Source organism: Pleurodeles waltl, chromosome 12 (assembly GCF_031143425.1).
Source record: "Pleurodeles waltl isolate 20211129_DDA chromosome 12, aPleWal1.hap1.20221129, whole genome shotgun sequence".
Classification (NCBI taxonomy): Eukaryota; Metazoa; Chordata; class Amphibia; order Caudata; family Salamandridae; genus Pleurodeles; species Pleurodeles waltl.
In genome coordinates this window covers 652,625,866-652,652,186 of record NC_090451.1, presented here as the reverse complement: position 1 = coordinate 652,652,186, position 26,321 = coordinate 652,625,866, and the positions used below count along the sequence as shown (strand labels likewise).

Below are 26,321 nucleotides of genomic sequence, written 5' to 3'. Positions count from 1 at the left end.
CATTTCAGAGCCTGGTCCATTATTATAAGCTAATAAAGGCGTGAAAATACGTTTCCAAATGTCAGTGTTGCATAATTTTTAAATAATTTCTGCCTTATACACCTTTGTTGTGATCCTTTGAAGGTGGCAGCTTCCCTTTTCACTTTCCCACTGGCTCACTTCATTATTCACATGCGCACAACAAAGAACATTGCATTTGCTAGCATTACATTTCTACTCCCACAGAAAATTAAGCATTAGTGACCCTGTGACAGACTAGATTTCCTTCTTGCTGTGTCACAGTGACCCCATAGGAAAGGAGGTATGTGGCAGATCTATTGTTCGCCTGCTTTAGCCCACATCCCTTGCTGCCGGCCCTTGCAATTACTGATGCCACGTTGCACGACCAGCAGCTTTAGCGCTGAACGATGTGTAAGTAGGTTATGCAAAAGTAGAGTACCCTCCATCTAAAAAGGCTCTCTATTTCTCTGGCTGTGAGTGTGAGCAGATCGCCATGCTCAATGTGTCATCTGTTTTTCTGCAGAGGTGGTTCCATGTGTGCCTCTTCTCTGTAGTTGTGCTCTAGTGTCAGGATCCAACGACATTTACCGTAGTTCCTGGCGGTCTGTGAAAGATACTGTTGCTCGGATGTGTAGCACAGTTGATTAATATATCTTGCGCGAGCAGCACATCAGCTCATTTCACAATTGGAGGATGCAAAAGTCCCCAAATTCACACCTTTCTGATGGGCCGCATCGTAGAGACAAACCTCATCATGCATCACAGCAGCAGCTTCCATCAAGAGTTCTCTTGTGTAAAGGAAGGAGCTATTGAATCACACCAGAGCCGACGCTGGCAACTAGTTGGAAGAGTCTGCCTGCCAGAAGGAAGTACTGCAGGTTGCCCCCCCCCCCCCCCCCAATTCCATTTTGCCCCACTCATGTCTCACACCTTGTGCAATATACTAGCTGAGAAGTGTCCATGAAGAGCTAGAGTCCAGTGGACCACATGCACGCAGCAGACTACATAGACACAGTTAACCAAAGTTCCTATAACCCCTCAAGACCATGAGTCAGTGAGACTTGACTCTGGGCCAAAACGTCTTTGTCTCTGCCCGTCTTACTCTTCTCAGTGCAAATACCACCTGCCTTCTTGGCAGCCACGTCCATGCTGTACGAGAGATTGTAAAAAGATACGTTTCTCGACTGTTCTCAGATATTGGTCAGCAATGGTCTGGGTGTTTCCAAACAAGTCTTGAAGTGCAGTCTGATTTCTACTCACACGGCTTGACTCATGACCACAGCGTTACACTGCTTCATCATCCTAATCACCTAATCATTGAAGGTGCTCTGTAGACTTCTTGGACGATATCCAAGTGACCCTAATGATCGTGTCCTTCAAGGCAAGCAGCTCTTAGAACGGATGCTAATTCCTCCCTTTGTCTTCCCGGCAAAGCAGTTCAATCTCGAGTACTGAAAATTCAGCAGGTACTACGGTGCACAAGAGTCTCTTCCAACACACAGTCCCTGTCATGTACCAATATCTTATATTAATGCTGATGCCTCAAAATTTCTCTCACAACCCCACCTGACCCTCCAAGACCACCAGCTTCCAGTGGAGTGGAGAAGAACTGGAAGGAAGTCCTCCCATTTCTCCATCATGAGTATATCACATCAGACCAATGAGTGATGCTCTTTATCTCTGGAACTGCATCTTTCTTTCAGTACGTGGTCTCTGACATACCCCTTGTCTTGGAGGTAAAGGGTCTTCCGCTGCGAAAAAAGGAGGCCATAGAAGTGTTGCCATGGAAGAAAAGGACTATAGGATTTTACTCCATTCACTTCTTGGTCCCCAAGACTGAGGTCTAGACCTTTGCCTTTTGAGTCTGTTATTTAACAGTACAAGTTCAAAATGTTGCAATTGGACTATAATTTTGCTGGACTTCAAAGCAGGGGCTTGGTTAATCTGCGAGGCGCCTTATCTTAACTATCAATCCTCCCTTCTCATATCTGCAGTTCACTACAGGGTCTCAGCACTATTAGTTCATGGTTGTACCATTTTCTCAAATGATTGCACTACAAGTATCCATGAGAGTGCTAGATGCCAGTAGCAGCTTCGCTAAGGAGGTTTGAAATAGATGTATTTTCAAATTTGGATGACTGGAAGTAAAGTCTGTGCCCCCTTGGCTGTTCACGGAGAATCTTCAGTGCACCATCATCCTTGTGCTTGGCTGGGTTTTATCATCCATGCTGAGCAAACTCCTCTTGTCTCCAGAGAGAGGTTGACCTTCATAGGCGCAGTGCTAGACTCCACCTCTTTGAAGGCTTCCCCTCCTCAAACAATTACAAATATTTCAGATAGAATTCCTATGTTTCCGGTCCAGACATGGTTCCCTTTCTGCAATTCTTGCACCTGATAGGTCTCATAAATTCTGTTGGTACCGCATGCCAGGTGGTGGATGACAGCCCTTTAGTGGTGCCTGAGAAAACAGTTGTTCTGGCATCAGGGAGGTCTGCCTGCTTTGGTGCAGATTTACAACTTTCTGATGTCTACTGTTGGAAGGGCCCATCCAATCTAAAGGTGTGTTCTCCCTTCAGTCCAACATGGTCGTCACACCCGCCCAACAGAGGCATACCCGCCGGCAATGTCCCGGCCCAACAGAATGTTCTTTATGCGGCTGGCGGTCAGTTAAATGACTGCCAGCCTGAACATAATGAGGGCCTTTGTCTTTTGTACGTCACAGCATGGTAGATTTCCTAAGCCCCGAGAACACGTTGCAGAGCCTTAACTGCGCAGTGTAAAAATGAGTAAATAAAATGGACCTTATCTTTGGGCTAGACTCCCAGGATTGTAAGGAAATGGCAGAAATACAACACACCTGCCAAGGAATCTCTTGCAAGGTATAAAGGTATAAATGAGTATCTGCCTTACGACAAAATAGTGCACGCTGCTTTACTGCTGAGCTATATTTACCCACCTGTTATATCCTGTCTCGTCATGGACCATGTCTTCCAAATCCCTATCCCTCCTCACTAAGCTGGGTAGCCATGCCTTCCCACATTAAACGAGTATCCATGTTTTTTCCTCTATGCTTTCACTTGAAGAATTGGAAGCCTTACTAGATGTTAAATTGTAAACACTGTTATTTTGGAAACATGAGACTTAACAAGATCATTCTGTAGAAAAAGGTTACCTCCTAAATGCTGTTTTATTAAGAGGAAATTATGCAGTGGAAAGGGTACCACAAGCTAAAATTCAGAGAGCAGTCAGATGTGGAAATCTGCTGAATAATTGCTTATCCTTTCTAAGCAGACACTGCTCGAGCTAAAATCTTGTGTTAATCACAAGGCCTTGAAAGGCAAATTTTAAATTGATATACAAAAACAGGCAATAACAAGTTGGGCGATACCAATAATGTTAATGTGCCAAGGCCTGTAATGTATTTTAACATAAACAAAACACATAGGGGGCTCTGATACAGATTACACCAGGCACTTGACAAGGCCATCTCAGAGACCTAGTGACCCAGAATTCACTGTAGTAAGATGAGGTTTTGGGCGAAAATCCCTTGCGCACAATTGGTAAAGTAAATAGGACAATAGCAAATACCAAAGTATCAAGCAACCCCTCCACCCCTTTTTCACAACTTTGTGTAGTCCTCTACACATCTTTAGCAGAGTTGTTGTTTTCATGGAAGTAGTAAAATGTTATGCCCTATTTTATGAACTCTGGCTCTTCCCCAACTTTGTTGAACTGTGCTCCTGCTACTATCACAGTTGCTTTATATTTCCCACCAGCAGTTAACCAATAATGATAAACGTGCGCCTGCCTTGTATATTTGTCTTCTCCACTTCATAGGCTTGATGTTGAAAGCACATGTGTAGGAAAGGCTGCACGGTTGTTCACTCTGGAATTGGTAGCATTTAATTGTAGTATGTGTAGTGTGTCCTGCTGCAGGTTGAAGACCCTGATATTTGGATCTTGTTAGTGTAAGAGCATCTCTGCTTCCAAGGTTACCACGGGCATGAGACATTTCCTCTCTGCTGGATGATCCCAAATGCATATTCAATGTCTTTGTAACATAAAATCACATAATATACATAATTATAACTCTCAGTATTTCCTATTTGAGTTGTCTCATTAATTTGAAATAGTGATGTTTCCAATGTATTTTCGCAGGTATGAGGGATGGGCAGAAGATCACGTTTCATGGAGAAGGGGACCAGGTGCCAGGACTCGATGCAGGAGACATTGTTATCATCTTAGATCAAAAGGATCACCCTGTGTTTAGGCGACAGGGCCACGATCTGATCATCCGGATGGAGATAGATTTGGTAGATGCCTTGTGTGGCTGCAGACAAAGTATCCAGACTTTAGACAACCGGTCTCTGCTCGTCACCTCTCAACAAGGTAAAAGGGCATTGGGCAAGCAACCAAATCAATAATACTACATACAACACAACAAATCACATATTAGCAAGATAAGAAGGAAACAGTGTATTTGGACTCTGCACATACGTGCCCTACTGGACACTCATTACTATGACCATGAACACACAGTCTGAAATTCATTAACTAGGGTCCTAGTCTGATTAGTAAAGAGTCCATTTTAGTTCCCAATTCCTAAGAGATTACAATGGCTGAAACAATAATTTACATTTGCACTGAAGCTATATAAAGGGAATTGATAATTATGGGCTGTAAGAAGTTGGGTTATTAGTTGAAGGGTGTAAGTAATTATCACAATCCTTACCAAGGTGAGCCCTCAGTTACTAAATTGTCCTGAGGTGAGCACCGTCTACAAACAGGACTTGAGACTCCTTTCAACTTTGCTTCATAGCAACATAAGATAAGGGACACTCATCCCTGCCACACTATTGGACTATACTATCGGTGTGCTGTGGCCATTCTTGTCCAATTTTGTCTTCGGGTATCCCAATACCCTTTTTGGTGCCTACCGGGTAGTAAGGCACTGGGCCAGTTTGCACCTGATCTTGCGGTTACTTTGTTACTTGTGTAAAATTTTTGTTTTACTGCCTAGATGTGCGGCGCCTCTCACCCTTACTACCCTATTGTGCTTTGCCTAAGGCGTCTCTTTTCTGTCTGAATAGGGTGAGCCGCACTCTAGTAACACCTACTGTCTTACTATACGATGTGTTTTTTCTTCTGCCCAGAAATAATTTTCTTACTTTAGGTCGCATAATATGGCTTCATTTGATGACAACCGGGACACCCTAGCTGCAGAACTGTTTTCTATGAAACCACCAGCAACACGCACTATAGATCGTATACCTTCTAAGGAAGGACTGAGACAAAAATTTATTAAACTTGAAAGACTCAGAAAACAAGAGCTAGCCCGTTGGTGGGACATAACCACTCTTAAACGCTATTTGGAACTCAAACAAGTCCCTAGGGGACTCCGGGTAATTATATTCCCTTCTTTTGAGGATCTTGACCCTGACTTACTTGGGGAATGGGAACATCTTATCTCCTCCACCTCTTTCAGCATGATTAACATTCTTATCAAACATGCTGATAGAAAACGCACTAAACTACTCCAGGATATAAAAACCCTGGAGGAAGAAATTAAGAACCTCAATCTTACTGAAGCAACAGACAAAAACTACACGATCATGAAAGAGATACTCACTGGGTATCAACTATACATTAAGGACAAGAAAATGCGCAAACTCATTAGAGATGACAATGACTACCAAAATGGTAGGATTTTTACATTTGCACGTAGGTTTGATCATATCTACAGGGAGACTAACATTAGACCCACTAAGGCTACCACACCCGTAGGGTCAATCGCAGGTAGTTTATCTGACATCTCTAATCTCTCTAGCGACTGTTTAGACTCAGCTGGAGATGGCTCCTCTACCAGTGCTCACCAACAAAACACAACCCAACAGCCAAATTCTTTTTTAGAGGAACTTGGCCGATACAGAAAGGGTTTACGACAGAACTACAACAGGTCAGGCACAGACACAAACCCACCCGCAGGGGGGGCAGGAAACACCACAGTAAACACCAGGGAGGGCATGACAACACGCTCGACCGCAAAAATCCAACGAACCTAAATGGTCCTCCCATGGAACACAACTGTATTTTTTCAGAGGACACTGTACAGGTCATGAATCTCTCTAATGTGGAACTATCTGTACACGAAATAAATGTGTTGCAAAAAGGTTTGGGCTTCTGTCCTACTTCAAAACCCGATTACACTAACATTCACATAGATCTGTTTAAGTTCATACGAAATCTTAAATTGAAAAAGTTTTTCCAAAATAGACCAGACATTGACCGTACTGCCCTCATTTCACCACCCACTTGCAATCAATCTATCAGAGACCTACAGGACATCCAAACCATCCTCTCCCTTGACAATACACTGTCATCACCACCGAGCCTTGACATACTACTAACTCAACTTGACATTACACCAAACTTAGACGTTAACAGTGGACTCAGACCTAGCTCCACATTCATACCAATATTGCCACCAGACAATCACATTGATGTTTTCTATAAAGCCGTCAGCACGGAACTCCACAACCTAGAGGATAAGGCCAACATCTGTACCCACAGACCTTACAAAAATCTTAACCCCAATGAACTTCGAGCGCTACACAAACTCTCTACCTGCACGGACATAGTCATCAGGGAGGCGGACAAAGGGGGTAACGTTGTCATTATGAACAGAACCGACTACATTGCAGAAATTGATAGACAACTCAATGACACACAGGCCTACTCTACATTAAAGGGTAACCCCCTTCCTGACATCACTAGTCGCATCGAAAAGAAACTAACGGCTTGGAAGAATCAATGTCTCCTAACTGACTCAGAATACAAATATTTGTACACTGAAACGCCTAGGGCTCCTTGCATTTACATTCTACCCAAAGTCCACAAACCAGGGGGTTTTCCACCTGGGAGACCCATCATCTCGGGGATTGGATCCCCTACGGAACACATTTCTGAGTACATTGACTCTTTTTTACAGCCCTTGGTTCATAACTTACCCTCGTACATACAGGACACTAGGGATTTGTTATGTCAACTTGAGGATATTGAATGGACGGAAGATTGCATGTTTATCTGTCTTGACGTCAGCTCTCTCTACACCTCAATTCCCCTGGAAAAGGGACTAGAAATGCTCCAGCTGACTCTTAGTAGCCGTGACGCCACGCTGTACGAACACACGCAGATGCTTCTTGATCTTACTCGACTAGTGCTTGAGAACAATGTGTTCCTACATGACGGTAAATGGTTCCGGCAATGTCAGGGTGTTGCCATGGGAGCCAAATTTTCTCCATCATATGCGAATCTGTACATGGGCCAATTTGAGAAAAAACATCTGTGGTCCGACTGTCCTACACATATCACTGAACATATCTTGTACTGGGGGAGATACATTGATGACATTCTTGGTATCTGGACTGGCAACATCACTGACCTCCACCAACTCCTAGAACACCTTAACACGAATGAGTTCAACTTGGTGTTCACTCACAAAGTGAACACCAGTCAAATTGAATTCTTAGACCTACTGTTGTACATCACCAATAGTAAGATCATGTCTAGACTGTACAGAAAACCCACGGCCTGCAATTCCATTCTTCATGCACAAAGCGCCCATCCCCTCACACAAATCAGGGCCATTCCTTACGGGGAAATGGTCAGGATTAGACGTAACTGCACTGACACAGCTGTTTTCAGGCAGGAACTTAAGAACCTAACTGAACGTTTCCAGGCTAGAGGTTACACCAACAAACTTATCTCAGCAGCTGGTAAGCGCATTTCCAACAAAAACCAACACACCCTTTTGCTTAAAAAACCCAAAGAACCTGGCAATAGGGGTTCTCCTAACAGGCGACCAGTCTCTTTCATCACCCAATACAGCCCTGTGAGCAAAACATTACTGCGCATTCTCAAAAAACATTGGCACTTGTTAATGTTGGATACATGTCTTAAGAATTCAGTGGGCGTGTCACCCAACATTGTACACACTAGAGGTCGCACGCTCAGGAACATTCTGTGCCCTAGTTTTCTCTGTCCCTCCCCCCCAACTCGCCCACTGGGCTGGATCCCAGAAAAACCCAATGGTTTCTACAAATGTGGCTGCTGCATATCCTGTCGTTTGGCCCTAAATAAAGCTACATCATTCTCTTACAATACCAGGACCAAGTACCATATCAAAACCTTCATGAACTGCAATACTAAGTGCACTGTTTACTGCCTGATTTGTGTATGTGGCTTAATCTACATTGGAAGCTCCATACGCCCACTTAAAGAACGTATACAAGAACATGTAAGAGCCATCAGGAATGTCAATACCAACTATCCTCTTGCTATACACTTCAACCACCTACACGGGGAAAAAGACCTCTTAAACATCAGATTCCATGGCATCGCGCATGTTTCCAACTCTCCGAGATGGGGAGATAGAACAGGTGATCTACGCAGATGCGAGGCTAAGTGGATCCTAAAACTCCGCGCAGTGGAGCTAGGCCTGAACACGGACCGAGAATTACACCACTTTCTTAAATGAATGGTAATTCCCACTCCTTTGTGGTCTGCCTGGTTCATATTTAGGTCCTTATATGGCTTATTGTGTTTCTCTCACAGTTCAAGATGTATTATCAACATGTGTCAACAATGTCGATCAAGATGTATTATCAACATGTGTCAACAATGTCGTTGCTGCTCATTTGTTTCACCAGCTAGACCATGCCTTGTCACATGTAAATACTATGCCCCGTGACCTCGGTCTCTATACACTTCACGGTCATTTTTTCCAAATGGACATTTGTATGGTTTAACCTCACGTTTTACTCTGTATCAGTATTATATGTCTACAATGTTGTGGTTTTTTCTTTTTATCATATATTTCAGCACTTATCCCATTTCTTTATATAACCAATCGGTACACTTGATTACCATGCCTCATGACCTTGATCTCCGTATGTTCCGTTACTGCTCACTCAATGTACCTAACGTAAATGTTTTATCACTGTACTTGTTTGCAATCTACTAAATATGTACAATATTACATTCCTTGACTACACCCACACAAATTACCTTGTCACTAGTAGGATACCGTTGTCACCTACCGTTCATGTCACTCACATTACCACCCTTGCCTTTTTTACTACGATTTACTCTACCTAGTTTTACCTCATACTACCTACCTACTAGCCTAACTTCACAATGCTCTCCAACTTGCACCTGGTTAGGATATGTTCGTCCTCTCTCACCTCCCAACTCGTTTTGCTTCTCATTCTAATACTTTCGATGTACTTTTTACTCTTTTCTTTCATCTAAGGGTTTCGTTCCCGCTTACTTTCATCCGTTCTAGGGTTCCGCCCTCTCTCTTCTTTATTATTTATTATTTTATAATTTTTATTTAGTCTCTCTCTTCGCCTACTGAATACCATTCTCTGGCAGTTACTCCTAGTCTCTCGTTATTTCCTACACTCAAGATGGCCGCCGTTTGTTTCCACTTCCTACTTTTAGCCCCTCATCTATCTCTGTGCCACTCCCAGTTGCACTTCTTAAGCTGTGAGCACAGGTCTATTCCGACCAGTACTCGTCCAAAATAGCTCGTTGACACACGTCCCCTCGCCACTTCAGGTAAGCCCTCGACTGACCTTACTTTTGTTTTTTAACTCTCCTTCCTTGCTAGCAATTTAAAATATCTGACTACTCACTAGATGTGCCCATAAGCATACTAAGCACTACCTTTTTATTTCCATACCTCGGCTCCAAGTTGCTGCAGTTTTGTACTTACACTCCGTGCCTCGCCCCTTTTTCAAGTTACATTACTTTCTTCCCGCATTTTAATGCGCTGCCCTGTGCACACGGGCTTCTTTCACGTTATTTGTCTACATTTGCCTACTACCTAATAGTCAGCATAGAAGCGCTTTAAACGCTGCCCTTCTGATTTTCGCACTGCGGTTTTCAATTGCGGCATTTTTTTACTTAAATTGTTTGTCTCACCGCCTGCCCAATTTAAACTATTACTCCCCGTTATTAGTGCGCTACCCCTTTGCGCTCGGGTTTGTTTTACGCCATACTCTCCTCAACAGCATTATTGTGCGTGCCGGTTTACGGCCAATTCGCTCACTAAACACAAAGTCTTCCCTTTTCTCGGGATTACGCGTAGCTGATGACAAACCGACCCCCCCCCCCCCTTTTTTTAACGATTATTTCACCTATTCTTTGGATACTGTTTAATATACTTTTCACAATCATGACGACTTTGCCACCATACTGGACCTCTCTTCATTTTAGTCTTCGTTATTTGCACGACCGTTCTTACAAGCTTCTTAGCGTGTTCTGCACACAGCAATTACCTCATGTGCAATTCTCCCTCTTTTTCTTGATAATAGCTCAATTTTCTTTTCCCTTTCCCTCATATCCAACACTTATTAGGTTCCGACCACAGGCTTACCAGGGTCTGCATTCATGTTCTCTCACTCAACCATTTTCTCATTAGTTCCACTCTAAGAAGGTATGTATTTTTGCTCCTTTTTCTCTCTACTATCTCGCTACGTACTATGTATATACCTTTTCCCCAGACTTTCTGTTCCTCCTTTTTTTCTTTCTCTTTGTTTCTAATTTTTAGTTTTTGCTTTTTCTCTACTCTACTCTTGCTCACCTGATTACCGTTTTCTCCTTTCTCAGTCACCACTGACGTCCCTGAGCCCATTCAACCGATCACGCGGCTCCCCCATCACTTACCTTTGTCACGCACCTTCCTGGCCGGCTGGCCCAGGTATGAGCCACTCACGTGGTCCTTCCGTTTGATTTTTCAACTCCATTACTATATCTTTACTCTTCTACTTATCTGATCTCTTTGTCTCAGTCTTTCCCTTTACCTTACACTCGTTTCTCACTTATTCCAGTAACATAATGGTTTCTATCCACCTTATATTCTGTCCATATACCTTTGAACACATTATTTCTAGATTACACAACACGGTGATTCACACTTCTTCTCAATTCTTGCACTTCGGGCCCTTATCACTTATTATGTTTTCCAGATTTTCTAACCTCTCACCTATCCACCTTTCATTTTAATACCCACTTTGCCTTACACATAGCTCACTGGTCATTATTACCATTTTTGGAGTCTCCTTCACGTGCTCTCCTACAAACACATTTTTGTGCCCATATACTTCTATATGCCGAAACTCTTGTTTTAATTATCATTTTGCAGCCTTGATAAAGTCACTGGTGTGACGAAACACGTGTTGGCTGTATCACGCTGATGACACAATGATTTCCAGTATCTACAAATAAAAGACACCCTCTACAAACAGGACTTGAGACTCCTTTCAACTTTGCTTCATAGCAACATAAGATAAGGGACACTCATCCCTGCCACACTATTGGACTATACTATCGGTGTGCTGTGGCCATTCTTGTCCAACCGTGGTAACTGACACAGAGCACTCAGGCTTAACTTGGGGGAAATGTGTAAAAGTATTTATGCCATACCAAAACAGTATTTAAATCGAAGTTCAATACAATAAACATTCCGAAACAAATTTTGAAAAAAATCAAAATGTAATCAACCAAATGACAAAAATACAACTAAACGAACGGGAGTTAGACATTTTATACATTTTAAATAGAAGTACAGCTGAGAAACACGAAGTGCCAGTGATAGTCAATGTTATGGTAGAGCAGGATCTAGACCAATTTGACACTGGACGTGATTGAGCTAGGTCGGATACACCAAACAGGTTCATCCTGAGCAAAGATTTCACATTCTGGCTTTATTCCTTTACATCCCAATCCACCCCAAGAGTACACTTCTAGGGCCCCCAGGATCTCAGGGAGGCAATTAAAGATTCACAGGATGATAGACAGCATCGAGTTCAGGTCCAGTTTCCACTGGTCAGCTGGGCAGTTTCAGGCAAGGCCTCTTCAAGCTTTTGTATCCCTATAGCCTGAACAGTAGGTTGGCTTATGACCATTGGAGTCTACTTCTTTGTCCTGGGTCCAGAAGAGAGCAGGTCCAGTCCTTCAGGGTTCTTCTCAGGTTGCAGACAGCAGGTTCAGTCTACTTCTGATCTTCCTCACGTCCAGGAGTGTTCTGAAGTTGGTTCCTGGAGATGCCACATTTATGTCTGGTACAAGCTAGTGGGTGGAAATGACCCCTAAGGAAGCACTGACCAATGGGGTAAAGGTTACCAGAGCTAAACGTAAACTCTTTGGACATTTTCAAAATGACCAAAGTCTTCAGCCACACTAAGCTTGGGATCCGAGTGCTGGGGTGTGTGGGGGAGTTTACTATTTTAATCCTAGCGCCCACCCACATCTGACACTAAAATCTTGCTTTAGGCAGTCCTTGTACCCCCAACAAACTCTGAGGCCTAAGTCTGATAGAACAAAGCTGTTCCACCGAGGGCTACTTCTCAGATTTGTAAGTTTAGTGATTGATGATTAGCTATATTAAATGCTTAATGGGTGTATTATAGGTGCTGGCCAGTTATATTTACTGTGTCAGTTATCTGTTTTGTGGTTTGTGATTCTCACACTTGTTTTCCACAGGTGAGCCTACCCAGATGGAGGCACTTTCAGTGCTCTGTGTTTCCTAGGATGATAATAAACTGGTCTATATTGCAGAACAGAATATGGCAGAAAGACGAGAGTGTTTCTCACTGATTTGTATTTCTCCACAAAGTGGTCTTCTCCTTATCTCTAGCCTTATAGTATATTTCAGCCACTGTGCCAATCCATGGAAACCCTACATTTTGGATTGAAATATATTCCTCTTGTTAGGAAAATGTAGTAAATTGTTTTTCCTTCAAAAAAAGTTATTCAGCATCTTTCAAGACAAAATTCAAAGAGAAAATATTTAAGGTGCAGTACGCAAAACAAACAGTTGCTGGTGCTTTTACATGTTATTTCTCGACTCAGTAACAGATAAAATGACTGGGGGAACCATTGTGTTTTGTCAGAACTGATAGTGGACCACCAATTTCGTTTATGCACCATTTTTGCTTCCAATGTTTTTTGTTTTGTCTAATAGTGGCTTCTATTCTAGTATTAAGATATTGTTCAAGGGTGATGGGAATGCATTTCTCAAACATGCTATCTTCCTCTTCCTGTCAGGTGAAGTAATCAAGCCGGGTGATGTGAAATGTATTCCAAATGAAGGGATGCCAGTTTATCGTGATCCATTTGAAAAGGGACGCCTCATCATCCAGTTCCAGGTTTGATTTGGGAGTAAAGTAGAACTACATATCTCTAAACAGATTATCTGAAAATCTGTTAAAGTAAACTATCTGCAAAATATGACTGTGGAACATTTAAGTGCTGAAAGATTGGGATTTCCCTTTGTTTCTGAGCAGCAGTACCGTGACCACAGAAAAATGAAAGCTATGAAGGAATAATTGTATCCCAGTAGTAATATTTTTTACAAAACCCGTTTGCCAGAGAGATTTAGAGGTCATGACACATCAAGAATTCCTTCATGCATGAAAGGTGAGATCTCCTGGTCAGGAGAGAGGTAATTCCAGCCCAGCATGAAAAGTCAAATGGAAGTGAAGAGACCAGAGCAGTGCTCTTACTGGTGCATCCCTACACTGACTCTTCCCCAGTATTGTTCTGACCACAGCTATCAGCCTGCAGTTCCCCAGTACCCCTCTCTCTCTGCTGTCACATTTTGAGATTTTTGCTCAGCTTTTGCTAATAGTTTTACTTATCGTTTAAAACAAAATCTGTTCTTCTTGGAGAGAATCCTTGCTGTGGTGTTCAGGTTTTATTCCTTCAAGGACATTGTGGCACATTGTGCCTTTTGTTGCCAGCCTTTTGGGGTTTTAGTTGGCTGTCAAACGGGCTGCCTTATTTGGTCTTTTTTGACTTTCTGCCAGGTCCTTGGTCCTATTACCTTGTCCTGTGTGACTCAACAACGGACTTTGATCACTTTGTCATTTCAGACCATTCACTAGGTCTCAGCAGACCAACTCGATGACAACAATAATGCTTCATGTAGGTACCAGTGGTGGCACTAGATGCCAGGCCTTACCTGACCGTCCTTAGATGTGCAGTTCTGGGCTTCCTCCAACAAATTATTCAAGAGGGCACATCATTCATTACCAGCTTCAGGTAGCCTTGTGTTCTCGAACGTAGTGCTTTAGTTTGAGGTGGCCCTCTGGTCTAGGGTTTTCTTTTGACTCTTTTGGTGGTGTCCATTGTGGCCTCACTAGTGTTTTGTCACTGTTGTCCTCATCTGGGTGGTCCTGGGTTGTCAAACAAATTAAGACTCCATATTGACAACTGTTACCTTGAGCGACATCTCGAGGCCTTTTGTCCAGAGTCACTAAGTATTAGGTACCCTTACTTCTATAGTTAACCCTTGACGGTTCCACTTGAGCTTGTTTGGGGTGCTGTGCAGCCTCACATAGAACCTCCTTGGTTGCCCTCTCTCTTTGCTCTGTAATTGCTTTTGATTTCCCAGAGGAACCTTGTATAGATTTTCAGCACAGAATTCATTTTGAAGGCCTGTTAATATTCACCATGACCAGGTGCTGATGTTCTTCTGATGACTATCTGCATGCATGCCTTTCTTATATTACCGATGTAGACTAAACTACTCAGTGGGGCCCCAACCATATTTTTTCCCCTTTATGCATTTATGCCTTGCCAATCCATGGAAGCTTCTCCTTTACTCCTTTCCATGCTATCAGTTCTAAGAGCTGGCCTTAATAGTTATTAACTCATTTTTTATGTGCACGCCCTCAGTGCTACTAGTTTGAGGTCTAGCCTTCAACTTCAAGTAACTAAATTTGTGGGAACTCTTGAAAACCTGTTGGCTCCTTGTATGAGGGCTCTGTTAGCTCAGTCGCTCTGCCTGTTTGTGAACCTTGTGGAATTTCACTTTAGGTTGGATGGTATTGGTGAGGTTGATGGTGCAAGATCTTCCCTTATACTTTGATGTGCCTGCATTCAGTCCATATTCACTCTGCTTGACCACAGGAGCGTCACAAAATGTATGTTTATATTCGAGGCATGTGTGGCTGTAGATATGCATGCTGTGCATACTTCTGCCATCCAGTGTTGGGTCCGAAGTTGTGAAAGTTGTTTTTGTTCGAAGAAGTCCTTCGAGTCACGAGGTAGAGTGACTCCTTCTCTCTGTGGTAATGCGCATGGGCATCAACTCCATTGTCTCTGCTGTCTGGTTTGGGCGTGTGTGCTCCGTTTTCTACTTTGTCACGGTTCGATTTTCAGTTCCACTTCCAATCCCTTCCATCAGTATTGTTTCAGTTTGTGTTTTCCCATCTGTGCACTAACAACCTCCCCAGTTCTATCCTGTTTAACCGTAGCCCCTTTGAGGCACTGCTCTTCGAGCCCCATCTTCAAACTCCATCTCCGTTCCCAACAATGCCAAACTGGTAATGGAACGCGCACCTTCTCTGTACTGCACACAAAGTACCTCCGTACTGACCAACACTCTGTGTGCAAATTGTTCTTGTCTCCCAAGCACAAAGAAGCGGACTGCAACACGTGCAAGTCTTTCCGATCCAAAAAGACACTTCGGGATTGTAGAGCATGTTGCCTCCAGATGTCCTAAAGAGCCATCAGTGACACTCCTGACGTATTTGAAGAGCAACCATCTGTCGAGGAAGAGGAGGTCCTCTCTGTCAGGCAAAAGTCCGAGCTCGAGGTTGACTTAGTAATGGGGGACATTACACCAGCTCAACCTGTCAGTACGGCACCCACTACCCTACAGCCCAAGACGACTGAAAAACATTCTGCACTTCTGGTCTCAAAATCTGAGGACCCCAGTCCACCACTGCTTCTTAGCCATGGTTGGCACTGAAAACCTACTATGGGTGCCCCACCTTTGGGCTTGCGCCAAAATCACATTCAAAGCCGAAACCTTCTGCTTCGACTCGTTGGACCGGACCAACAATAGGTACTGTCTCGACCCTCAGTAGCGAGCCGGAAGTCAACGACAACCACCTTTGACGCCAAGCATACCTTCCACCTTGAAGCCGGAAGCTTTGGAGGGTAAGACCTCGAAGCTGAGCTCTAAGCCCCCTCCCGAACCACAGGTGGAACCAATCCTGCACAAATTACAGGAAAAACCAGAAGAAAATCCACATCCACACTAAGACTGGACGTATCCTGGCCAAAAGCCAAAGTTTCCTCTCCTCCACCACCTAAAAGGAAGCTTGCCTTTGAAGAGGTGTTGAACGTGGCAGTCCCTTCTAAAAGAAAGTCTAAACAAGGCTACCACCCTCCACCCCTTCCACGTCCCTCACCACCCCCACCCTTACTAGACTCTTCTTCAGCACCTCCTCATACAGTAGAGCCCCTAGATGTTTCACCACAGTCAAATGTTGGTGGGTATTGGGGGGAGCGCACAATGGAATGATCCCTGAGACACCTATGACATGGATCCTTTCTCGGACCTTTATCCTGCATGCTCTTTTCCCCCTGAAGATGCTACCTCTTAACAAGAGGTCATAGCGAGGGCTGCTGCATTTGATAATGTAGAGCTACATAAACAGCTCTTAGATAATGCTTTCCTCTTCGATACGGTATCCACCACACATAAGGTTACCCAATATCTGCCCATGTTAAAAAGGCATGCTTATGCATACCAATGACCTATTCAAAGACCCAATTAGGGCTAGGGTCATAACACCTAAGTTATATAAAATTATAAACCTGCACCATCAGACCCTATTTCCATTAAAGGACAGATGTTGTGATTGTTGTTGTTGGCGGCGCAGGGATGGTGAACAAGTCAGTTGGTTTGAAATAACCTGGTGTTCAGGCTTTTACGTAAAGTCAGTAATGAACTGCAATTCCTTGGGGCTTCTGGAAGTGAATTCCAGGGTTTGGGGCTTAGGTAAGAAGAGGAGTGTCCTTTCATCCAAGTAAGACGAAATCTTGGTACTGTGAGCAGGGTTTAAGATGAAGATCTCAAAGAGCATGTGGGCTGATAGAGGGTCTCTACTTTCTGAACGTAGCACGATCCAGTGCCTTGTTTGGCCTTAAACATGTTACAGAGTGCATTAAACTCAATGCGTTTGGAGATCCTGAGCCAATGTAATTCTTGTAGTCATGGTGTGTCTTGTGTGTCATAGTGCAAGCTATGAGTGAAAACACGCCATGGCATACACATTGTATGCCATGACTCAGTCACTGCATCTTATATATGTAAGTCACCCATACAGCAGGCCTTGGAGCCCTAAGGCAGGGTGCATTCTGTTGGCTGTGAGGACATATCTATATCAGCAGATATGCGCATGTGATGTCTAGTTCAATTACTTAGACATTGCAAGTGAACAGGGAGGCCATCTGAAGGTATGTACTGGTCAACACAAGTTACCGAGCTACATAATGACTTCACTGAATGAAACCTAAGGTGTTTGGTATCAAACACCTCGTCTTAATAAATCCATATTGATGCCATTCTTGGATTAATTATGACATGCACCCAGAGGGCCCTTTTAGAGGTGCCTCCCACAACCTACTAGTCCTCTAGTGTGCTGGCTGGCTGGTACCAACCAGCCTGCCACCATAGATCTGTTTCTGACCCCCTGGAAGGAAGAGCCTTTGCTCTCAGAGGCCAGAAACAGTGCCTGTGCTGGAGGAAGGTGTTATCATCTCCTCCATCAGGATGGCTAATGAATATGCATACCAAGGGCAGGAACTTCAAAGAGCCTGCTGCCTTTGGTATGCAACTCCGGCTTCCCCCAGACATGGGAGTTGCCACCCCCTATCATCAGCCCCCCGACAGACAAGAAAAAATTAGGTATGCAGGTAGGCGTGGTGCACTACTAGGCTACTCGCGACCTCTAAGGTGGCCAGCCTGATGTGCTCCACGAAAGAAGGGTTCCACAATCTTGTTTTTGGTGGAACTAGGAATTCTAGGATAGGGTGATGCCACTTCCCAGAGGAAGTGGTCCTGTAGGGGATGTAGTCACCCCAGGAGTGAGTAGCCCATTGGCTACTACCCTACACTCTACTAAACGCCCCTAAATTCAGTATTTAGATGGCCCCCTGAAACCAGAAGAACAGATTTGTCTGACTGAAGAAGGAAGAGAACAAAGAAGACCTGAAGAAGCGAAAATGGCAGACTGTTGGTGGACTTTGGCACAAAATCTTGCCTACTTACCTGCTTCTGTCCCAGAATCATGACAACCAGACTAGTCCTGCAACTGTGCATCCTCCAAAAGCTTTTGGGGACCTCCTGCACTTTACCAAGCTGCCAGCATCGCCCTTGAAGTGAAGGAGCCACTTACCTGCAGGCACTGACTGCCACTCACCATGCTGCTGACCACCAGGTCCACTGACGCAGAAGCTGACCAGTAGGAGGTCACCGAGCTCCACCAGGACCAGCCCGTCTCCCCACTAAGTTAGAAGACCCCAGGATTTACCAGAGCTACCCTACACCAAAACCCGGGGTACTGGAACTCTTGCAGCAACCAATGCTTGTTTGTGTCCAGGCTGGGCTCCCACACCGCTACCAAAGACTAGCCGTTGAGGGATGTCAACATAGTTGTATCACCATGAGTGAACCAGCTGCCCTATTTTTGTCCACTCCTTTCAGGTCCACCCAAGAAGTGCGGGCACCTTAACGCAGGAGCACCAGACCAAAACCTGCTGCACCGTGCTCCATGACCTGGGTCCATGACAACTGAGTGTGCTCCCTTTCTCCCAGAACCCTCACCAACCAAGTTCCCTTTATTTTTCCAAACATTGGTCACTCGAGTAAGTCACATTTATTGACTCTATGTACAACAAATGTTCAGCACTACCCTCTGATAAGCCTTAACTGCTCCCCCACACTACCACAGAAGAGAGCATTTGGGACTGTTATTTTTAACCCCTGTAAACCAATAGGGGTCGCCTGGACTATATGCATAGTACTGGCCCCTTACATTCGGTACGCTACATAGATAGCCAGCTTCCTGCTCTTACCTGGCCACTCATTCGGTCTTCTTGTCCGCATCTGTGCATGGGCACTTGTGGTAGACCTAAGGTCTACTGTAACCCTGGGTTTTATTTAATTTTTCCTCCGATCTACTCTTTTTCCCTTTACTTTCGTTCCACCCTGTGGTTTTTAATGCAGGGTATTTTATTTTGTTTAAATATTTTCACATTATTTTAGTTCTGGTCTTGGGTCTTTACCAGATCCAATTCAATTTTTTTACCTTGCCATTTTAACTGAAGTTGACATGTTTTAATTTTGTCAGAAAGTCATTTCCATAAAATAGTGTTGAAGATGCTGTTTTAAACATTTACTTAGTTAAATGTGCAGACAAATATACACATGTATCGTAAATATTGTGGTTACTTTCGCAGCAGTATTTTATGCTTACCTGTAAAAAGTGCTTGAAAACACTGTTCATGTCTGCCCTCTTGATTTGCATCATACTACTGCAGGCTGGTTACAATCATGTGCACAATTGACAACGATTCTATCTGACCATTTGGGCTTCTGTGTGTAGTTACTGGTAGCTGCTAGAACCTTGTTGAAAAGTTTGTTGTTAACAAATACTCGTTCTATTGTGCTAAAGGAGAACTTGCATGTCCCCAAATAGAACTTTTTCACAAGCAACTACAAGACCTGAGCCAACTCCAGTATTTCACTGTCTCTAAGAGCAGAGACCGATTTTGAAATTGCTACATGTGTTGCAAAAAATCAAACATTTAAATCACGCTTCAGTTTTACATACTGTCTTATTCTGTGCATTTGTGTGTTGCTCTGTTATTTTTGCATACCACATATATCAATGACAATTATTAAATTCATAAGCCTCCACACTTTAAAGCATTAGAGAACCTCTGAGGGCAAGGAGTTTGAGTGAAACCTCTCAGACTATTAACTTTATGGCCTTGTTTTTGAAGATCAACTGATTTCCACTCAATGCACAGGTTGCTTCTGTGGGTGCGTTTTGAGTCGTAATGTAAGCGATGGGTCCCTAGTGGATATAACATTTTTGTAATAATATGTCTTACCAGGTAAAGTTCCCGGAGTCTGGTTGGCTTCCTACAGACCGCTTGCGGCAGTTGCAAGGATGTTTCCCAGCTCAGGTGGAGTTCATGACTACAGAGGACATGGAGGAGGTGAAATTAACTGACTTTGATCCACACACCCAACAGAAGCAGCAATACAACGGAGAAGTCTACCACGAAGATGAGCACGATTACACTCGTAATCGGCACCAACATCAGCAAGTTCCTTGTCAGACATCTTAATGTCTCTACTACCAGATTGACTATGTACATACCAATGTTCTTGAGGGTCATTTGATTAGTTCAGCAATTCAGAGATGCGAGAGGGCAGCTCTGACTTTTATATTTTTTCAGTGAAAGATTTCCCAGTTGCCTCTTTGATCGTCTGTGCCGTAACATAACCTCACAGCTTCAGTACACCACCATTCCCAACCAAGGATTGTTGTTTGTGGGAGTCTGAGTGGAGGACCAGAAATCTTAAGTACTGGGTTCTTTTGCTAGAAAAAAGTCCAGGGCGTATTAGTCTATTGTGGTTTTTCAAAATGTAGGCTAATTACATTCCAATATTCATTGGTAGATATCAAATTGTTGGGTCAAATTTGAAAGCAACCTCAAAAAATATTTGACAGATTTTCCCGTATTTTAATCAGTGTATTTATGTTAGGTTTTACAAGCTCTTATTCGCAAAAGTGAGTTAACTGTCTTTAATTTTTTCAAAGGAACAGCCGGAGAAGCATTTGTCTTACCTTGCAATTTGACACATTTAAATATTCTATAAACTGTTTTGTAATGTTAGCAATGACATGCTTTGTACCATTACATTAGAGAAAGTGATGGTAGTAAATATGTGAGAAAGAGGGTTCCAAAATAACTTGCAAAGTGAGTATGCACCTTTATCCCTAACCCCAAAATGTCAGCCTCAAAAGTTCATGCCTATCCCCAGCCCTCGCCCTGCAGAGAAAATTAACAAGTGTTGGCATTTGATGCTGCCATAACTCAGCACTTAGGAGAGTATTAACATTTGGCCATAGGGTCCCTGTAGGAGAAATGCTTTATTCAGTTTTATCCCATAGATGATGTGCACATCAGATCTGACTGTCTGCAGTACTGTTGCATACCAGAGAATGCAGCTACAGAAATGAGGCCTGATAAGCAAGCTGTTTGAAGAAGCACTTGACTAAAAATGGTTGGTGTACATAATTCTTGGCAAACTTGTGTGGATCCAGTTGCTGTATAAGCATGTTTTTCCTGCGGCCACTTCTCAATTTTCCTTCCTATGGAAGTGATTTCACTCTCCTTTCTCCTTGAAACCTTAAGATGCAGAACATAACAGTATCTTCATGATGTTTGGAGAGTTTCGAGTTTATCATGAACTATGATAAGTTTATGTGACAACAATTCCCTATTGAAATGTGATGCTGGACTTCTCACTAATCATCTACACCTCCGGTAGCTTAGTGGGGCGTTTCGCTTTGTATTTGAAAGTACTGGCCTCCACCAGAGGAGTTGATACTGGTTCGACAGTGCGAAGATCTGGCCAGCAGTCCTATCGGTTTACAAATTAATACCATGGGGTCCTTTACATGTTAATATGTGAAACTAGGCCAGTGTAGAAAGCTCTCCAAAAATGGTCTTTATCTTCTGTCCTTCTTTCCGCTGCAGCCTTGTTAGGTAACTTGTCATTCCTTTGTTTTCGTATTAATAGGTTTTCATTTGCCTGTATGACTGACTTTTCCTTAAAAATGCCAGATTAAAAGGTATTTCTATCAAAGCGTTGTGTGGTTTCTATCGCTTTCAGCAGAACCCCCCATGGAATCTTTTAAAACTGTAGAGAAGCACAACCAGTTTTAACATGCTGGTTGGAGCAGAATTGTAATAAATTGCCCCGTTGCTGATTAATTTGGACAAAATGACGACGTGTAAACTGGTGAATCACCTGGATAGTTTAAGGCACACCAACAAGGGGTTCGTCTTGCTTACATGGACCCCAGTTTTTTCCAGGATGTCTGCCTCCAGTTGTTGGGGGATATCCACACAAGAAAGGTTTACAAACACATAATATAAATAGGAATAATTTACACAGTCCAGTGGTTATCCAGAAAATCCGGACTCCCAATAGGAATTCCTTTGACACACAACTTTCATCTCTTTTCAGGAAATAAAAGTTGCCTGTCGCTTAACACTTGCCATCACTCCCGGTCCCTGCTCATGTATATCCATACGTTTGCCTTTACCTGTGCATATTCCTTGTTTTTACATCGACTTGTCCCATGCTTCTTACTGCTCCTCACAAAGCAACAAGTAGGATTTGTTTCTAGTTTGGTAGTAGATCACTATAAAGTGTTTTGCATGATAGTGGTACAATATGGAACAACGGTCCAGTTCACCCTTCATTTGGCAATCACATACATTCCCAATAGAACATCACAATGCTGCTTTCGCCTCATCAGTGCCAGATGCTCTGTGTGTAGGTGCACGCCCACGTGCTAAGGTTCTTCCCTGTATAGAGAGCATATAAAGGTTGATGAAGCTTGCATGTCTTGGAGGATTCCTGAAGATGTAGTTGGGAAGTGCCCTATGAGATGGGCTAGGTGAGAAAGCTCCTGATCAGGTGCGTGATAATTCGCGCTTATTGTGCATTGTTCTTCTATACAGACCTTGACAAAGAGGATTTCAAGGAGAAGGAGACTTCATGGTTCAAAGAATTTTGGTTGATATGGAGCACTCCACCAGTGTTTTTAATTACCACGCATCAAAATGAGCTAGTAAGGAATTGTAGTAAGAGGTATGAAGCTGCAACAGGAGGCATAAAGCTGGAGTTCAGCAAGCATTTACAGTCAAAGTGCAGTCCGGACTGAGAAGGGAGCAGAAGGCAAAGGAGAAACCTCTTATTGCAGCTGATGTGAAGCTAGAAATTAGAGCCAAGGAAAAATCTGGAGTTGCAAGAGAAGTGATGCATTTGTCTGATCAGTGTTTCTGTCCCAAATCTTTTTTAGTGCCATTTGTGTGTTGCAAATTTCATCACCATTCATGTAGTTCACTCTGAAACTCTCAGAGATTTTCTTTCATGGAGACTGACCGCGAAGGTGGTATAACAAGGATGTCACCTTTTAAGAATTGGCCAGTGGAGCATTTTTATTCTGCTCAAGTAATTTGTCTCTGCTCAGTGACACTCACTTTAATAACCTATCTATGTCCTTTTTAAAAAAAAAAAGACCACACTTGAGCAATAACCAATCAGGCGATATTATCCTGTTGAACACTCTCAAGAAAGGCCGAGTCCCTCAGCTTTTCTACCGCATGTTGTGTAAAGGGAGTCTCCCTGAGCTCTGCTCAGTTTCTTCAGCTATTACTTCTTTTTGGATCATCTAAGATTATATTTCCTATTTCATTTATCTGACCCTGGTACTAATATGTTGGAGCAGCAGAAAAAAAAGATACATTACACTCTGAAAACATTAGTAGTGTATCTGCGATCTTCATCCTGCCCACAAGGTAAAGGACTACAAAATATGTCTAACCTTTTCCACTAAAATGCTCTCTTATACAGGGAGTGCAGAATTATTAGGCAAGTTGTATTTTTGAGGATTAATTTTATTATTGAACAACAACCATGTTCTCAATGAACCCAAAAAACTCATTAATATCAAAGCTGAATATTTTTGGAAGTAGTTTTTAGTTTGTTTTTAGTTTTAGCTATGTTAGGGGGATATCTGTGTGTGCAGGTGACTATTACTGTGCATAATTATTAGGCATCTTAACAAAAAAAAAATATATACCCATTTCAATTATTTATTATTACCAGTGAAACCAATATAACATCTCAACATTCACAAATATACATTTCTGACATTCAAAAACAAAACAAAAACAAATCAGTGACCAATATAGCCACCTTTCTTTGCAAGGACACTCCAAAGCCTGCCATCCATGGATTCTGTCAGTGTTTTGATCTGTTCACCATCAACATTGCGTGCAGCAGCAACCACAGCCTCCCAGACACTGTTCAGAGAGGTGTACTGTTTTCCCTCCTTGTAAATCTCACATTTGATGATGGACCACAGGTTCTCAATGGGGTTCAGATCAGGTGAACAAGGAGGCCATGTCATTAGATTTCCTTCTTTTATACCCTTTCTTGCCAGCCACGCTGTGGAGTACTTGGACGCGTGTGATGGAGCATTGTCCTGCATGAAAATCATGTTTTTCTTGAAGGATGCAGACTTCTTCCTGTACCACTGCTTGAAGAAGGTGTCTTCCAGGAACTGGCAGTAGGACTGGGAGTTGAGCTTGACTCCATCCTCAACCCGAAAAGGCCCCACAAGCTCATCTTTGATGATACCAGCCCAAACCAGTACTCCACCTCCACCTTGCTGGCGTCTGAGTCGGACTGGAGCTCTCTGCCCTTTACCAATCCAGCCACGGGCCCATTCATCTGGCCCATCAAGACTCACTCTCATTTCATCAGTCCATAAAACCTTAGAAAAATCAGTCTTGAGATATTTATTGGCCCAGTCTTGACGTTTCAGCTTGTGTGTCTTGTTCAGTGTTGGTCGTCTTTCAGCCTTTCTTACCTTGGCCATGTCTCTGAGTATTGCACACCTTGTGCTTTTGGGCACTCCAGTGATGTTGCAGCTCTGAAATATGGCCAAACTGGTGGCAAGTGGCATCGTGGCAGCTGCACGCTTGACTTTTCTCAGTTCATGGGCAGTTATTTTGCGCCTTGGTTTTTCCACACGCTTCTTGCGACCCTGTTGACTATTTTGAATGAAACGCTTGATTGTTCGATGATCACGCTTCAGAAGCTTTGCAATTTTAAGAGTGCTGCATCCCTCTGCAAGATATCTCACTATTTTTGACTTTTCTGAGCCTGTCAAGTCCTTCTTTTGACCCATTTTGCCAAAGGAAAGGAAGTTGCCTAATAATTATGCACACCTGATATAGGGTGTTGATGTCATTAGACCACACCCCTTCTCATTACAGAGATGCACATCACCTAATATGCTTAATTGGTAGTAGGCTTTCGAGCCTATACAGCTTGGAGTAAGACAACATGCATAAAGAGGATGATGTGGTCAAAATACTCATTTGCCTAATAATTCTGCACTCCCTGTAGAGAGATGAGACTATTATTGTGGCTACAGCAACTTAAATCTGTCTGTTCTGATGAGGACAATGAGGATTCCTTCACCTTCCAGGAAAAGACAAAGGGAGAAGTCGCCCCAAGGGTCCTCAGAGGTGTTCAGAAAAGCAATAATAATAACTTCCCATGAATCTTCAAAAGGCACTTGTCAGAAAGAGAAAATGGGAAAATTCTCCTCAGAAGCAATATCAGACCTTACAACGCCCTCTTCAGTCATTACACTACATCAGGGAAATACTCTTCAGAAGTCAGTCATGGTGAAACATAACCTGACAATGAAATTCCTACAGCAAAACTGCTGTCACAGTCTCATCTACAATAACCTCATCTATGCTGGATATCTTCGATGGTCATCTACGATAACCAAGGCTACGAATGCATTATCTAGGATGGCCTTGTCTATGATGGGCTTGCCTAAGATAACCTCATCTACAACAACCTCTGTAGAAAATGTCAAGAATGAAGGGGACTATTATGAGCATGTCTACGCCAGTCATCTACGATAATATTGTCTGTGACGGTTGTAGTCTACGATGGTCATCTACAGCGATCACCTACGATAACCTTGTGTTCGATGGCATCTGTCGCTGTAGATACGCATGTTTTGCATAGCTTGCCATCTGGTGTTGGGCCGGAGTGTTACAAGTTGTTTTTCTTCGAAGAAGTCTTTCGAGTCACGGGACCGAGTGACTCCTCCTTTTGTCTCCATTGCGCAAGGGCGTCGACTCCATCTTCGATTGTTTTTTTTCCGCCATCGGGTTCGGACGTGTTCCTGTCGCTCCGAGTTTCGGAACGGAAAGATAGCTAATTTCGGAAGATTTTCGTCGGTATTGTTGCGTTCGGGATCGGCGTAGTTAGATTCAACACCGCGTCGAAAGATCGAAGAGCTCCGGTGCCCTTCGGGGTAGTTTTTCGATCCCCCGTCGGGGCCTGGTCGGCCCGACCGCGTGCAGAAGAACGCCGATGGAACGGACCCCGTTCCGCTTCTGTCCCAAATGCCACAATAAATACCCCTATACAGACCAACACTTGGTCTGTAACCTGTGCCTGTCACCTGAGCACAGTGAAGACACCTGCGAGGCCTGTCGTGCGTTCCGGTCCCGAAAAACACTCCGAGACCGTCGAGCCAGAAGACTTCAGATGGCGTCCGCGCCGACAGCCCACCGAGAGTTCGAGGAACAAGAAGAGGAAGGAACCTTTTCGATCC

The 26,321-nt window shown here is 43.4% G+C and overlaps 1 protein-coding gene across 4 annotated transcripts in view; it reads left to right on the top strand.

Moving 5' to 3' along the window:
• Positions 1-21,745, top strand: part of LOC138268550 (dnaJ homolog subfamily A member 1-like) — a 53,797-nt gene extending 32,052 nt beyond the window's left edge. For all 4 annotated transcript variants that reach the window (XM_069218294.1, XM_069218292.1, XM_069218291.1 and 1 more), the window contains exons 6-8: positions 4,159-4,389; positions 13,111-13,211; positions 19,981-21,745. In XM_069218294.1, the coding sequence (XP_069074395.1) occupies positions 4,159-4,389; positions 13,111-13,211; positions 19,981-20,217 (569 nt within the window). In that variant the 3' untranslated portion in view covers positions 20,218-21,745. The remainder of the gene's footprint in view (positions 1-4,158; positions 4,390-13,110; positions 13,212-19,980) is intronic.
• Positions 21,746-26,321: the final 4,576 nt, after the last annotated feature.